Source organism: Balaenoptera physalus (genome assembly GCF_965194825.1).
Source record: "Balaenoptera physalus genome assembly, chromosome: 2".
NCBI lineage: Eukaryota > Metazoa > Chordata > Mammalia > Artiodactyla > Balaenopteridae > Balaenoptera > Balaenoptera physalus.
This window is the reverse complement of record NC_138883.1, coordinates 10,399,507-10,416,884: the sequence shown is the minus strand read 5'-3', so window position 1 is coordinate 10,416,884 and position 17,378 is coordinate 10,399,507. Positions and strand designations below refer to the sequence as shown.

At 48.6% G+C, this 17,378-nt stretch overlaps 1 protein-coding gene across 1 annotated transcript; it reads right to left on the bottom strand.

Annotated features, from left to right (window-relative positions):
• Nucleotides 1–761: 761 nt before the first annotated feature.
• SERPINA12 (serpin family A member 12) lies at nt 762–12,999 on the bottom strand. The gene is given in 6 exon segments (XM_082449233.1): nt 762–2,105; nt 2,109–2,189; nt 3,809–3,956; nt 10,354–10,624; nt 12,334–12,371; nt 12,373–12,999. Coding segments are annotated over 6 exon segments (1,239 nt in total). The 5' UTR covers nt 12,966–12,999; the 3' UTR covers nt 762–1,997.
• Between the last annotated feature and the right edge of the window lie 4,379 nt (nt 13,000–17,378).

Sequence of the window (17,378 nt, the reverse complement as noted above, 5' to 3'; positions counted from 1 at the left end):
CTGCCTCATAAGTCATTGTTTCATGCAGGGTTTGATTGTAGCCCACATGGGGGTGGAGGGAAAATTCAGACCCAAGAGCCATCACAATGCGTGGAGGTGAGTACTTTACTGAAGGGTTTCTTGGTAGAGAAAATTCCATAAAGAGGTCATAATGGTTTGGGCACTGAAGGATGAGTAGGAGCTCATTAGGCAGGAGGTGAGCATGCCCAGTAGAGGGGATAGAACCTTTCAACAAAGGAGGGGGTGCTGAGTCTCAGAGGCTTTAAATGACATGCCCAAGTCACCCAGCTACTAAGTGGCTTACCCTCCTGTCCCATGTCCCCAGTGGCATACGTCATGGACCTGAGACGACTCCTGAGGGTTCTGGTGTTCATCTGGTGTCCTCCTACCTCCATCCCCAGGCTGGTGCCAGGGAAATGGTGACTGTCAGCAAAGTACTCCACGGGGGTCCTTTTGCTCCCACATCTGTGTCCTGGGTGCAGGGTCTCAACCTTCTTGCCCTCCCCACCCTCTCAAAGAGAGGCGCTTACTCTGGTGCTCCCCAACCTTGGCACTTAACACCCTAAACCAGCTCTATCCCTCTCCAGGCTGCCTTCCTTACCATCTTTTGTGGGGGGTGGATCTCCAGGACCCTGCAGGTACCCAGGACAGAGGAGAAGGTGCTTATTGAATACACACACGTGTACGTGCGCACACACACACACAGACACACACAGACACACACACACACGTGCTAACCGGGACGGGGCAGCTCTCTTACCTTGGACTGGAGCTGAGGAATGACTAGCAGGACCCCCAGGTCTATGGGGAACCCCTCCTTTCCTGCCCAAACCAGATGTCACAGATGTTTGCTGCCTGTGGCTAACCACAAGGACAAAGGGAAGTCACTTCACCTCTCTGAGCCTCACTTTCCACACCTGGCCTATGAATGTCCATTCTGACTGCTGGAGGGGTAGCTGAGACCAGAACACAAAAGGCACTGCGAGCTGTGAATTGCTAGGGGTTGGCAACTGTTGCCAGCTCAGGCTCCTTAGTGTCAAGCCAGTGAGGATCCCCTCCTCCCAAAACACCTTCAACGTTGGCTTTGGGAATTCACAGCAGGAAACAAAGGAATCAAGTGCTTAAAGAAACCTCATACTCATATTCTTAGCCCTGTGAACACTGGTGCCTCCTAGTGGTCATATGCAGACACTGCAGGGGTATGCTTTCCAGGGGCGGTGCATGGACCCCATTCATTCTTCAGCTGAGCTTGCTGACAGGTTCAAACCCCAGGGCTCTTCACTTTGTGCCGAAATAGTGGCTCTGGAGTCAGACACACCTGGCATTGAGTCCTGACTGCTGCTACTCTAGGTTGCATGTACTCTAATGCTGGACCAGCCCCACTCCTGTTTTGCTGGGCTGAGTCCAGAGCTCCCATGTGGACCCTGTTGGGGAGATATCTGTGTAGCTCACATGCCAAACACTCAAAGCCAAGGGCTCTCAAAGGGGAATTAACTTCTCTGAAGCAGTGTGCTAGTTTCCTCAGAGCCCTAGAGCGGATTATCATTGGTCCTCAATCATTGTCTATTTCTATAGGGAAACAGGGGCACAGAGAGTGTATGGCTTTCCCAAAGACACTTTGTTTCTAAGATCAGAACCCGGGTCTCACTCATTCCGAACCCCAGGTACTCGTCTTGGCTCACAGCTTCCCCATATTATCCACCAACAGTCAGCAGATCTTGGGGGTGTTGTTTATTAAATCACAAAACCCCTCCACCTGCCAGCGGGGGAGAAGATCACTGTCAAGTGGATGTGGGTGGGCCGTCTAATCCTGACATTTGAAGGGGGAGAAAACTGATGGCCAGAAGTCAATGGTGCTGCCTGTTTGGACAGTGGTTTGGGGAGCTCATGATAGTGTGAGATTAGGTGAGAAAGTCCCTGTGGTCTCAATCCCAGGGAGACAAAACGTATTCAACCCCAGAACATAGTTGGGGTCTGTAGCAAGTCGGATTTCCCCCTTATCTCCCAGAAGGATTAACAATCCTTCCAAGGAAGAGCAGGATATTCATTCCATTCTCCCCAATCATCAGCAGAAAGCATTTGTTTATCTTGACCTTAAACGGTGTCTACATGGGCAGTGTCTGTGCTCCGGAGCCCGCGGCCCCCTCTGTGCCCTTCTCATCCATCTTCAGGGTAGCCTTGTGCACCGCCTGAGGGAAACAGGAGCGAAGTCAGTGCTTGCGAAGCCACTTGAAGGTCCTGGATGGGCAAAGGCCAGCAAGAGGCCCAGAGAGGGAGAGGCCTCTGCCAGAGTCACCCAGCACAGCAGTAACTTGGCCGGTGCCAGCTGCCCCAGGGCTCCTGGCTTTTCTGCTGTCATCACTTAAGGATGCTCAACAAGTAGATGCAGCATGAAGGAAAAAAATGATGCAGGGGGAGCATCAGCTACAGGGAGGGGGACAGAGTGGGGTTTGCTACGTTTCCCATGACTTACAGGGAAGCATCAGTGGTACTAATGGCAGAAAGGCTATCCCGAACTTTAGCTAGATGGAAGGGAGATGGTGGCATCCCTGGCCCAAAGCCTCCAGCCCACTTCACACTCCTTTCATCCTCCTGGTGGAATGTTAAGAAGGAGTCAGATTCCAGGGTCTGATGACTCAGACCCCAGATCCACCTAAAAGGCATCAACATCTGTGACTAAGTAATTGACACTGGGAAATTGATGGGCTTCTGTGAAATACTGATACATTTCATTCCATTCTACAAAATGCTAACAATTTTACTGGCAAGCCAAGAGCTGATGTTTACATATAGAATCGCAGCTATCAACACATCTGACTGTGGGAAAGAAAAGGGCCATTGAACTCAATAAAGGCCTATAGGAAAGGGGCAGGTGGCATTGAATGTTTATGCAAAGTCTGCAGCAGGAAAACTTTTAAAAGCAATAAAATTCTATTAACTGTCTTTCTTCCTGTTGCAAGCTAGAAAATACAGCTGAGTGAGCCACCTACTGTCAGCTCATCTCGAAACTCAGATCCTTCCTAGACTGGCTTGAATTTAGCCCCAGCCAATCCCCACCCACTTGGGCTCCACACCTTCCCACTTCCTATCCTTAGGCCATGTTGCTCCCCCTACAGGAAGATCTTGCCCGCACCCTTCTCTGCTTGCTGAAATCTTCCCCCTTCTCAGTGCCCTTTAAGCCTAAAAGTAGGGTTGCCACATAAAATACAGGATGTCCAGTTAAATTTGAATTTCAGATAAACGATGAAATTTTTATCACGAGTATATCCCATGCAATATTCAGGATATATTTATACTAAAAAAAATCATTCATCACTTATCTGAAATTTGAATTTCACTGGTGTCCTGTGTTCTATCGGCTAAATCTGGGCACCCTACCCCGAGTGGTCCTCTCTGACTGCCGCCAATAGGCAGGTGCTCAGCCTTGCTGGAGACCACGGAGTCCTTTGCTTGCTTATCTCTACACTACATAGAACATGTTCACGACTTAATCCTTACAAGCCTGGGTCAGTTCTAGGCCTGATGAATGTTCCAAGCCTCCATCCATTGTTTGTTGCCTTGAATCAACTTCCAAAGCAGGACAAGGAGATTGATGGTTCAGATTTTAAAGACTAGAAACACGAGCCTTGGGAGGTTATGTGATTTGGTCAGGATCAAACGGCTGGTTAGAGGTTGAGCTGGATTCGAGCCCTGCCTGGCTGGTGGGTGAACTCTTGGCTCGTACAGCTGCTGTGACAGTGGCTCTGGCCTGGGGCTGTATGAACGCTCCCTGTGCTGCAGGGGGCAGCGTCGGGCCAGGCAGGCTTACCTCACCCACTTTCAGGCTTCGATGAGGGGAGATTCTGGTGAGATCACCGTGTTCCTCAAAGATTTTGGTGATACCCAGGTAGGAAAGAGTCTTCTTCAGGTGGTGGTTTCCGGTGATGAACAACCAGGGCACAAACACATCTGTGACCCTAGGGAGTAGAAAGTGACACAGATGAGCAGCAGGACCCTGCCGTTTTTCCAAACAGGCTTTAGGAGAGATGATGATGAGGCATTTGTCCTCCCAGCCCCTGAGGTCTCAGAACTCCTCTCTATCCACAGAATGAGGAGAGGCTCCTTAAGCCTGGGAGGGGCTTTTAAAACATCCATGCTGTCTGAACTGTGTTCCTATTTCCTATCAAAAGTGCCCGTGCCCTCATCCACGGAAATGTCCTCGAGTCCCCATGTCTCAGGACGCCTTCAGCGCAGCCATTGAGGGTCTCCCCACTGCAGCCTCAGCCACGCCCAAGCCCTGAGCCAGTCGTGACCCCAGCAATCTGGTGCTGGAAGCAGCAGGGCCCTGAGATCGGAAGCCAGGCAGAACTGAGTTCAAATCCACTCTGACTTCCATGAGCTCTGTGACTTGGAGCAAATGATTTCACCTCTCTAAGCCACTTGTATGAAAGTGATGATGGTAGCACCCACGGGACCAGAAGAGGGCTAAAGCGAATATGTGGAAGGCTCTCAGCAGTGTCAGTGATCGGCAAGTGTTCTCCCTTTGGCCTTGAAGGAGCAGCTTCACATCCTCCGTGGGTGGGACCTGGGTTGGCCTCCCTGCCCTGGGCCTGGGGTCAGATGTCCCGAGGCACCTGTGGACCCTGGATTCCTGTCCACCTGGTCGTGGACCCCATTTCTTCTTGCCTCTCCAAGGATCTCATTCCTGCCTTCGTTTCCTTTTTCTCCTGCACCGGCCATAAATGACATCCACTGGATCGCCCTCCGGGGCAGACTGCAGGCTCTAACAGCCCCCATCCTCAAATCAAAAGCAAAAACATGTCCCTTGGCCCCTAGTCATGCCTCCAGCTTCTGGCCCATGTCTTTTCTTTCTTTCAGGGCGGAAGCTGTCTCTACCTCTATCTCCACGTTCTCCCATGGTTGCCTCAACCCGTTTCTCCAGAGTTGCCGCTGACCTTGCCTTGCTAGAGCCAGCAGCCAAATCTCAGAAAGCGGCACTAGACAGTCAATCCTTTGTTCCATTTCGAAGCGTTCCCACCCAAGTCCATGCCCTCTGCTCTCCCCTCCTTCACCGGCCACACCCTCTCTCGTCCTCTGCGGCTCCGCCTCCTTGCCTATCTCTCATCACCATAGTGCTCGAGCCTCCCCACTGCTCCTCTTCTCTTTTATATCTTTTCTTCCTCCTGAGGGATCTCATTCTGTGCCGTGGATTTAAACACCAACAATAGGCCCGGTGACTCTCAAACTTACCTTTCCACTCATCCATTCATTCAACACATATTTATTAAGTGCCTACTGAGTACCAGGCTCTGTTCTACATGCTTAGATGCATCTAGAACAGGCAAAAATCCATGCTCTTGAACTTGTGCTCTACTAGGGAGAGGGGCAATAAAACCATCACAACAAAAGTGAGACATAGGCCTAGATACATGGAGTGGTAGTCTCAGTAAGTGCTATGGAAGAAAAATACAGATTGATTTAGGGGGATCAGGAATGCTGGAGTAAAGGGAAGTTTTGAGCAAGCTTTCAAGGGGGCAAAGGAGTTCCGCAAGTTATATTTTTTTCTTTTTTTTTTTTGGTGGATTTTTTTTTTTATGAGTGAAATGGGGAGCCATAGTAAGGTTTTGAACCAATGAGTGACATGGTCTTGATGTGGGTTTAAAATGATCATTTTGTCTGCTCTATTAATCATATACTCTTGGTGGTGGGGATGGGGATGGGAGTTGATGCCAGGAGACCACGTGGAAGCTAGTGAGTGCAGTGGTCAGATGCTGGGAGTCATAGAGATGGCGGGCAGAGGCCAGACTCCAGCTATATCTTAAAGTAGGGCTACTGGGATTCCCTGGTGGACTGAATGAGGGGCTGAGAGAGTGATCAAGGAGGACCCCAGGGTTTTTAGCTTGAGCACCTGAAAGGATGGAGTGGTCATTGAATAAGATCAGAAGCTTGAGGGGTTTCCATGGGGGGAGATCAGGATGTTCATTCTGGACGTGTTGAGACTAAGATCTCATCAGGCATCGGGAGAGATCCTGGATAAGCAGATGGATATGCGACTCTGGAGTTTGGGAGAGAGAACTGAGGCTAGGGGTAGAATGATGTGGAAGTCGTGGTCATACAGGTGGTGCTGAAAGATCTGAGGCTGATGCACACACTCAGGGGTGAGTATCAATGAAAGAGAGGCACTCAGTTCCGAGACCTGGAGGAGAACGGGGGCAGTGAGGGAGACTGAGCAGGAGAGAGGTGAGAGGAGCCAAGAGACTGTGGGATCCTGGAAGCCGAGGGAAGAACACCTCTTAAGAAGGTGGGGTGGCCAGCTGGGTCGAATGCCGCTGACAGATTGAGAAGGAAGGTCTGAAACTGGTCCAGGATTCAGCCACATGGATGCCCTTGGTAACCCTGGTGATGGAGGTCTCCATGGAGAGGTGAGTGCAAAGGCTGACTGCAGTGGGTCTAAGAGAAGACGGGAGGGGAGGAGTTGGGTACAGTGAGCAGAGGCAACTGCTTGAAGGTATTTACCTGCAAAGGGGAGCAAAGAAACAGAGCAACAATGGGGGAAGTAAGGTCAAGAGAAGATTGTTTTTTGATGGGAGAAATGAGAGCATCTTCCTATCTGATGGAAATGATTCAGTGGAGAGCAAAAACATTTGCTGATGTAGGAGAAAAGGGAGTTTCTAGGGTGATATTTTTGAGTAGTGAGGGGAGATAGGGCATAAATGGGGCATAAATGGGGAGGTTGGGCATAAATGGGGAGGTTGACTTTAGTTCATGCCAAAGTGGGAAGGCAGATGCTGGAAGGCAGATACACATCCCAGTAAATATGTATACGTGTGATGGGGTACCCAGGCTGGGAATGGACCCTCAAAATTTGTACCGAGAAAATGGATATATCAGCAGTTTGGTGTCACCTATAGGTAGAGCTTTCTATTTGCTTTTGAGAAAACTGAGCCTTTCCTCTGGGGAACCCATCATGACAGGCCTCTATGCAAAAATCAAAGCAGATGTCTTTCTTCTGAACAGACAAGAGTCCAGGCTGTAGTCACCCACAGCCTAATTTCCCAGGTGTCCTGCACAGACAGGTAATTGGGGTGTGTCATTTAGGTGTGTGTCTGTTGACTTGGTCACTTCTCCTGGGGAAAAGATGAGTTTTCTCTTCAGCCTCTCCTAGAACACATGCAAGAGTCCATCCCCCTGCCCTCGCCCAGAGAGGACCGATGCAGGGGTCTGGACTTGACAACTTGTCCTTCAGACCCAGTGAGCTCAAAGGGTAGGAACATTGGCCCCTCATTCAGATGAAACACAATTTCCTCCTTGGGAGCCATGGGCGAGACCACTGCCCTGCATGGTGATGTGGAGTTTCCCGTGTAGGGGTGGACTTTACTGCTCTCAGTCATCCTGGGGCCAGAAGTGACTGCGGAGACAGGACCTCAGCTGGGGTGAGAAGAACACTCCTCTCCACGGTGCTCCTGGCTGGGACGCCTGGTTTCTAGGCACGGAGATGCTGGGAGCAGTCCTAGCATGGTCGGGGGGAGGCAGACCAGGAGCTAGCTGGGAGGGCACTCTGGAAGGGACCCTGAGAGCAGCCTGTGCCTGGACTCCGTGAGAGACCACCTCCATGCACTGTAGGTATCCCTGGGCCCAGACTTGCTGGCCTGCAGGAGATCTCAAAGGGCTTACCACACACTTGGGTGGAGGAGCAAAGGAAGGAGGGTGGGCCCCTATCCTGAAACCAGAGAGATGGCGACAGTCCCCCAGGAACATCTGTATGTGGTTAGTAGTGGCCTCGTGGTTGTGTCAGATCCAGGGGCTTCAGAGGGGCTTGGTGAGGGGAGCATGAAGCACCAAATATTGGCACCAGAGCTTCAGCCCATGGAAAATTGTCAGAAATGACTGGGAGAAGGAGATGGGGGCTCTAAGGATGCGAGTCCCAGTGATACAACTGCCAGGTCTCAAGCCACCATGATTTGAACAATAAAGGACATGGGATCTTCTGAAGTCCACGTCTCATGAGGCCAGGACTTCTGGGTGAAATGGGGATGGGGGTACTGGAGTCCTTCCACCTTCCACCTTCCTTTCCCCTTACGTATCCCTCAACCCCTTAGGGAGGTCCCCAGGACTTCTCTGTGAACCTAAAATTCTGTAGAGCTCAGGCTGGACACCATCAGTCTCGTTGAGGGCATGCTCGTGTTAAGGGAGCCCATGCCTTCACCTTCACCCAATGAGCTGACGTCCTGGGGTTCTCACCTGAGTGTAGGAGGACCAGATTTGCAGGACACCTGTCATTCAACAAGCCAGAGGTTCAACAGATCTGAGAACCTTGCAACTCTGCCTCTTCAACCCGTTAGAAGGGGAGGGAGAAAGGGTCTTACTCTCGTGGCATGCCCTCTGAAGGGCAGCGCTGTGCTCAGACGCGTTTAATTCTCTCAAGAGTCTTATGAAGTCAGCATCGTACGGCCACATCATAGATGAGAAAACTGGGTCTCAGCTAAGGTTGGAACCCAGACTCTTGTTTCTGTCTCAGGCGCCAGACTTTGCCAACCTGAGGCCCCTGGTTTGCAGCAGTAAGGATCGGGGGTGTTGTGTAGAACCCAAGGTGCAATAACCCTCTTGGGACCAGCCATTTACCTGCTGCTTTTTCCTACCCTCTCCCGCCCCCTCCAAATAGTGACTTTATCTAAAGCATTCAGAACTAGAATTTCTCTCCCATAAGCTTGCAGCGAAATCTAGATATCTGAAATGCATTCTGCAATTCCTCCGAGGGTGTATTCCCATGTGAAGGAACCTGCATTAGTTCAGTTACCACCCATGGACAGCCCAGCTCAGTCCTAGCATTGTCTCTGCCTCTCTTAGAACCCTCCTCAGCTCCTGACAGCATGTTGGGCATGGCAGAGGTTCTCAATAAACACCTTTTGGATGGAGAATGATGGTGGGGTCAGGTGGAAGAGAGAGAAAAGGACCAAGGAGGAGGACTTCCTGATACCGTTTCTACCCAAGTGGAAGTTGCCCTTTCCACCTCATAGACCCACTGAAATGGAGCAGGACGTTATGGTCCTCAGCCCCCATGTCCTCAGCCTGCCTTTTGTCTGTGGAAAAACTTTAGCCAAAGAATAAGTTTAATCAGAGAAGTGAGAAAATGCAGAACCAAAAGAAAACAGTCAAATGAGACCAAATAATAATAGTTTAGTCATTAAAGCAAAGTCAAGGAACTTTAGTTCCTCAAGGACTATGGATAATATTCTGAATCATACTTGTTGAGCTGCCTTATAGACACTGACACCTGCACCAGGTGGCGGACGTTAACTACATGATGACCAGTCTGTACCCATGACATAAATTGTCACAATTCTGAGAACTGGCCTCAAAGGAATGGGAACAAACTGACCCTGGAACTAAAGACTAACTGTATTTAAAACAATGAAGATGACACAGATCAGACCACTGCAGGACCAATTTCAAGGTGACTGTCAGAGCTGACTATGCTGTTTCTGCAGGTAGCTCCGTCCCTCCATCTATAAAAGCTCTTGCCCACAGATTGGGGTGGGGGGGAGTCGGCCTTCGGTCAGGAGTCTGCCCTTCCCCCTGCCCCCTCCCCCGCCCCATTGCTGGCATCTGACATAAAGCAAACTTTCCTTTCCATCAACTTGCCTCTTTTTTGGCTTTTGAGCGGTGAGCAGCTGGACCCTCAACTTTCGGTGCCACAGACCCTGTCCTCGCCCAGCAACTTTCGAGATAGCTTGAAGGTCTACACTGACATCAAGCCCCCAAGCCTTAACTCTAATGCTAGCTCTCACCTTTCCTGAGAAAAGCTATTAGGAGGCAAGTGCCTAGGAGGGATTCTGGAGGCTTACCTTAAATCTGTTCTAACTTTATGTTTTAAAAGAAAACTATTTACTCACTTTGGTTCTTCAACTATTATTAGTATAACTTACTTGCGGCACACTTCACTGGTTTTATCATGGCCCCACAGTTGAAAGCAGTCTATGTCCAATGTGCAACTCACAGCTCCCTTTGACACTCCAAGTGCCTGTGCTCACAGTTTCCCTCTGCCTATGATTCCGTCGCTCCTATCCCTTCCATACGTACCGCTATTCAGCCTTGAAGACGGCACCAATGTCACCTACGCCGTGAAGCCCTATCTGACCACCACTGCCCATCAAGTTTTTGCTTCATCCTCTGCACTCTCATAATGTTTAAGCATCTATATTTTTATGACTTGTTTTCCAGTCTACCTCCTACCAAAATATATTCATCATGGAGCCCAGAACAGGGCTTATCCATGGGGTAAGAGCTCAGTAAATCTGGGATAGAAGAAGCAAAGACAGTGGGAGGAGATGGAGGAAGAAGGAAGACACTGCATATGTCAGGCACCCTCTTTACCTTCGTATGAGTAATTTTTTCCATCTGGCAAAAGTGTTCATCTCCAAGGCTTCCTCCACGTGCTTCATTTTGCCCTCATCAGGAAGAATGAAGACCGCCGTCATGTTGCCCTGGTAGGGCATTTCCAGGACAGTACAGGAAAGCTGGTCATCATGACCAACTTCATACATGCCCATGTGGAACATCATGGGCACCTTCAGTGCCTTGTTTCCATTGAGAATGAAATCTTCCTCTTTAGTTGCCTTTGGATCAAACTCATGTTGCCACCTGGCTTAAGACTGAAGAAGAACAAAGTGACACAAGTGTCCTGAGGGAGAAGAGGTTACTGGATCCAGTTAACCCCTGGGTCTCTGTCCATATGGATTTAAGGAAGGGCTTTGGATACTCCGGGATATCAGAGTAGGTCCACAGGAATCCCTGACCTCATGCCACGCCCTAAAGACTTCTGGTGAGGTCAGCTTGGCCCCAGTGATCAGTTCCCAATGAAGCCAAGACTAGTGTTGCTGACTGAGAGGGGAGCTTCAGACTATCCTAAGCCCAGGTGCTCCTGAGGCTGAGAAAGCCTGTGGATTCTGTTACAGAAGCAGGAACTGGATTACACTTAGTGGGGGCTATTTGGGTCTAATATGAATGAAAATTCTCAAGTCTATTCTAAGTTAGCCCTGGAGGAGCCACTTGCATGTGGGACTAAGAAAACTAAATTAACAGGCTGCCCTTGGGAGCATGCTGAAGAGCAGCGAACTCTTAAAGCTGGGTGTTTTGACCCCTACTTTTTGACCCTAAGGACTCTTTGACGTCATAAACTCAGACCTGGGTCTTTTCACACTTGCTACTCTCAGAGCCCCCAATACAAGGCCCTTAGGGCCAAGTCACTGAGTTCAAATTTCTGGCTTTATTGCTCTAGAAGGATGACCTTGGACAAGTATCTCAATCTCCCTGGGCTTCAGTGTCCTTATCTGCCAAATGGGGCTATTGATGGGAATCTCATAGGGCTGCTGTGAGACTTAGCAGGGAAAGGCAGCACAGCTCGGTGACTGTGTGTAGTGAGTGCTGAGTGGATGCCAGTCATCATCAGCATCATTGTCGTTGTTCTCGTTGTAATCTAGGGGATGTAGGGACTTTGGGAAATTCTTGATTCTCCTTTCTTCCCTGCTTTGGGCAGACTGAGATTTCAGTCTACTATTATCACTCTTTTTTTTTTTTTCTATAGCCATCAATCTCCTTGTGGATTTTGGGAGAGCTGAACTTCTATATTCAGGACCATGTGGCTGACAGCCCAGTAGTGATCTTGCCTGGCCTGATGGTTATTGGCCTCTCATTCTCACGTATGTTGGCCAACATTTGTGTGTGTGTGTGGTGTGTGAGTGGGTGTGTATGGTGGTGGTGGATGAAGCTTGGATTGGGGAATATTTTTCCATCTTCTTTTTCAGTACCTCATCCTCAGACTTGAAGAGTCTATAACATGTGGTAAGAAGACAAAGGCACCTACCAATGTGATCATGATCACCACCATCAACACCATCACCATCCTGGGCATCTACTTGGAGCTATGGAAAGCACAGCCCTCAGGTCAAGAGAAGTGGATTCTAGTCCTGACTTTCATTGGCTGGCTTTGTAGCTTTGAGTAAGTCAATTAATCTTTCTCTGAATTTCACTCTTCTGATCTAAGAAATGGGGAAAACAATGTCACTCCAACCTCTACAACCAATGTTGTGTTAGGATAATCAGTAATACTAAAAATGCACATTTGGAGAATAGACTTCAAAGAATTCATTTCTCATACATTTTCACTTTGAATTCCAATAACCACCCTATGAGCTATGTATTGAGGTACTCCTTTTTCAGATAGGAGAAATAGGATTCAGAGACTAATTACATGTGAATTCAGGGTTACAGAGCAAGCAAGTGGACCACCCATGTATTTAATTCAAGTCTACTGGTCATCCTATCCTTTTCACGTCAACATGCGCTAAGCCTTACCTCGAAAGAAAACATAATTGATAAGAAGCATCAGTGTCAGGGTCTATCTTCTTGATTAGGTTGTTGATTCTCCACTGGGTTTTCACACTGACATAGTCATTGATCTGCTTCTGAGCATTTTCCGAGTTCTGGAAGTTGGTGGGGACAGTGTCTGCCTTGTACAGGTTCTTGACATCTGTCAGAAACTTCTTCTGTGGCTTTAGCTTCTGGTTGATAAACAAGGCATTCCCGAGTCTCATCTTACGGTCCTGGTTCGCCTGGTTCAGCCTGTGGATGAGGTAATGGAAGTCTTCATGAAAGTCTTTCTTGGGTATATTCCTGAAATTGAAGGCTTCCTTGGTCTCAGCCAGGGTGGAGTCCTGGGCACCCAGACACAGCATGGCAAAGGCCATAGAGATGCTCCCGGGGGAGAACAAGATATTATTGTCAGGGCTGTTGAAGGACAGCTTCTTGAACAGCTTGAGGCCAAAGTCTGTGTTTCGCTTTGCAAGCTCCTGAGCTTTCGTCCTTCCCTTCCCTGCTTGGCCCTGACTCACAGCTTCATGATTCTCTGGAGAGAAGTTGGGCTTCAGAAGACCTTCCACGGTGAGGAGGCCAGCCAGAAGCAGGCCCGGGACCAGCATGGGGTTCATTTTCCTTGGAGATTGTCCTGTTGTGTAGTAGACCCGAGGTTAGCAGAAAAGAGAGCAAAAGAACCTCATTACCCCTGTCTTATCCAGAAGGAAGACCAATGAAAGAAGTGATACAGTGACCAGCGTGTGCTGTGCATAGCAGTTCATAAGTGTTTTGACATCCATTACAGCATGTAGCCTTTGCAGTCACCTCAGGGAATAGAAATGATTGCATAAATGAGAAGTCTGAGTGTAGAGGAGTCTTATAGTAAGAGGATCTCAGTTCCTTTAAGGAATTGCTTCCTCCGCTCCATTGGATCACAATAAGAATACCCCATGGTGTGGGCATCTGATGCAGGCTAAGCCATCGTAACACTGTATTCCCCTGCCACACTGATTAGTTAAGAAATGAGAGGGTGACAAAAATCAGATAAATCAGTGTCTTTCTTTGAGAATGCAAAGTCCTCTTAACTCTGGGGTGACTGGCTTAATGGTAAAGCCTTGGACCTGAATGTGGACATGACATCCGCATATAGAAGGAAAGATGAGAGAGAGAGAGAGAGAGATGGAAAGAGAGAAATAAGAAGACATATTTGGTGACATCTTTGGAGTTCCTGGATTGAGCTTTACCTGAAGCCACCCACTTCCATTTTTCAAAGTTATAAGAGCCAGTAAATATCCCTTTCAGAGCCGGCTGGCTTGAGTTGGAGTATTTTTCCTTACAACCAGAGATAAAGTCCTTTGTCTAAGATCACATGATAAGTGGTAGATAACCACTCCAGGAGAACCCAGGTCTCTAGGAAACTTCCTTCCCTAGACCTTTTCCAGGGAAGAAAAGAGGGCAGCGTTATGGAGAGAAAAGGCCAAATCTGCCTGGCTCCAGGACTGCTGCTTCTTTCACCACCTCTCAGCTTTGACATCTCCCCATAAGACTGTGAGCTTTGGGGGGACAAAAATTTCATTTTCTGTTTTCCTTTCGTCTTTAGCCCTTATGCTGCCAAAATACAGTATTCCAGAAAGTGTGTTCATTTCAGTAGTTGGACATGTTGGTGATTTTTTAGACCAACTTATATGGCAAATAAAGGCAGATTTCTTTGCTTGGTCCTCTGTTATTACTTCCTATGTTTTTTCCTGTAATTTACATCTTTACATACTGGTAATCTGTGGGAAATATTGAGCTGCTCAACAATAAAGGCTATTCTTGGTGGTTTTAGATTGGGTTCCTGAGAAGCAGAGCCTGAGACAAGGGTTCAGGTATATATTGTGTAATGGGGGAATGATCTTAGGATGAGCCCCTCAGGAAGTGAGGAAAGCAGGGCTGGAAAGCGAAGGAGCTCATTGAGGATGTGGCCTCAGATAACATCTAGTCTGGACCGGATCCACAGGGCATGTCCATGCCCTGGAGCACGGACACCCTGGCAGCATTGACCTTCTGAGGCAAGAGGACTGACTTTTCAGAGGGAATTAGTCAGTGGCTGTGGTCTGCCCCTCAGGATGTAAGGCTTAGGGCATCACTTTCTGGGTCAATTAGCTCCAATCAGCCAAGGGAAGTTTTCTGGAGAGGAAAGGGCAGCTGTGAGCTGGTAGCAGCCAACTTTCACAGCATCACCAGCCCCGGGGACCTGGGCCCAGCAGAGTAGAGTCCACTGTGGCTAAATCCCTAGTGCCTGGCACCAAGTAGGTTCTTTCCAATTGATTGAAGGAGGGGACCAATGAAGAGCAGCACAAGGCCTGCACCTAGGAGCGCCCCCAAATCCCCACGTTCTTTGTGCCCCCAAAACCTCTATGCCCGGTCCTGTGGATATGGCCATCATCACAGCAGACATGAGTCTTCAGGGAGCTTGTGGCCCAGTGTTTGATACTGTACTACCATTGCTTCCCATGATCCCTTCTGTCTTCCTAAGGAAACTTCACTTTTTTTTTTCAGGTGTCTACTTCAGGCAGCTCACATGCTCAGGGACAGGGACCCCCTCCCCAGCTCTAAGGGTAGCCCTGAATGAGTCAGGGTAACCTCCACTCCCCTGCTAGTGATTGGTCCCCAAGCCAGGCCTAATCCAATCAGTGCACAGTGAGTTTCTGCCCTGACAGTTGTTCAAGGAGGGCCACGGGACTTAAGTGATCCAGTGAGGGTGTATTTCAGGGCTCTTTGTTGGAATGTTGGGGTGCTGCCCTCTCTCTTCCTCTGGATGTCCAGACAGGGAGATGTAGATGCCAGGGACTGCCTTAGCCCTTTGTCCCAAGAGGGGAGTGACTCTAGGACAAAGCCAGAACACAAAGAGGGTGCATACAAAGACTTTGCCAAGAAACTGGGGCAGGGGCCCCAGAGTAAGTTCACCTGGAGCCCATCCTACCCCTAGACTTCCAGTGATGTTAGTCTGAGTTACGTGGTCAGTTACTTCAAGGTGAAAGTATCCTAACAAATACCAGTTTTTTAATTTTTATTTATTTTTTATTTTTTGTGCTGGGACTACCTACCAGGCAGACAGGAGTCCTGGCTCTGATCTTGCACCTCATAGCTGTGTGTAACTGTGGAAGGGCCTTCCCCTCTCTGAGCCTAGGTGATCTCTAAATACCTTTCACTCCTAATGACTCATTGTTTAGTAAAAATTAAAAACAGCTGGTGATGAACCAGGGCTCTAGGGGCTGTCTGAAAATAGATTATAGAGGTGAAGATCAATAAAATCCCTGGGGTTGTTTCAGATAAAGGAAAGAAAACAAAATGGAAAGGACTCAATCTCTCAGGTTAGTGGGCTGGACCATAAAAAGTCTGCCTGATTAAAAATAGAAACTTCTCGTATTCAGAGTAGCTGGCCGCCTTTGTGTTCATTATTTCCCAATGACTGGAAATGAAGAAGTTAAGACGTGGCCGTCAAGGAGCTGAGAGAACATTCTAGCAGCAGGGTGACCAGCCAGGTGAGGTATGAAGCAGTTTGAGCAGGTTGCCCCAGGAGCCGAGTACGGATCAGGGCAGGACAGGGCTAGAACTCAGAGCAGAGAAGGGAAACTGCAGGAAACTCCATCCTAGAAGCATTTTCTGGCACAGACAGCTCACATACGCAGTTCTACAGTGATGCCTGGTCAGTGACCCCTAAAAGTTTTTTCCTACTCCACTGAGTTTCAGAAGTAAGAACTGATTATGGAATTAGAAGCCTGAATCCTGGTCTTCTCCAGCTTATGTGTTTATTCAGTGGCTCCCAATAAGCCTCTTTACCCTCCAGAAACTTAGTATCTTCATCTATTAAATGGGGAGGAGGTGATACCTTGGCCTTCTCCCCACTAGATGCTGCTAATCAGCTTGCCGCCCACACCCTTATGACACAGCCCACACCCTGCCAGGCCTCAGATTCCCCCTCCTCTAGAAGTCTGTGTCACAGTGGTCCCCACTGGGGACCCTGCTCAGGCCCACTGGGTGCTAACAGCCTGGCCTTTCTCCCCTCCAAGCAGCCCACACTAGCCCCATTTCTGGGTCCTTCCGTCTGTCACCACAGGCCCTACACTGACCCAAACTTGTCAGATGGATACTAGTCCCAGATGCCCGAGTAGGCTAATTTTGATCCCATCAATTAAAATACCCAAGGGACTGGTTATTTCCCAGTAAACTGATAGATTGCCCAAGTTGAACAATTCTTTGTTCATTTTTATTAGGGACTGTGTTTATTTGGTTTTATTTACTCGAAATAAAATAAGTAAATAAAATAAAGAAGGAAAAGAACAGGATAGAAACAGAACTCTGTGGAGTACACATGGGGCAGATAAAGCTGTAATCAGAATTTTAACTCTTCTCTGACTATCCTGGTTCCACATTCCCTAGTAATTTGGGAAAATATTTTTCTTCTCTTAAGAGTAGTAGAACTAGCATGGTATGGACTCAGGACTCATTGATCCTAAAGACAGATCCAAACCAGGTATATTCCAGGTATAAACAAGAAGCCCTTTGGACGAGTGGTTCAGGTGCCTGAAGTCTACACACGGGGTGGGCGCGGGGTTACCCACAGGGGGCTTTGATGCCCCACACGATCCTCAAGCCCAGTAATTGGAACACCCTCATAACAGTGACTAAGGGATGGGAGCAGCGAGATATGATAACACTTTTAACAATAATAATATTTGTAATTTTACAAAGTACTTTCATACTTGTTATCACCAGTAGTTTGAGGAAACAACACACCAACAAATGGAGCACACACAGGGTACAGAAGAATTACTCCACGCATGGCGCTTTGACATCATGGTGAAAAGACCTCCCCCCACCCTCCCCAGGTCACCTGTCTCCTGACCGTCTGCTATCCTATTTCTCTTCTCTGTGATGAAACTGAGCGAAAAGGAAAAGTTTAGTGGTGTCCATCCTCAAGCCAATGAGACTAAAAAGTTTAGGGTGCTTGGGACGAGCTCCCATCCCCAATCACTTGAGCCCTAATGAGCGAGTGTCCACTA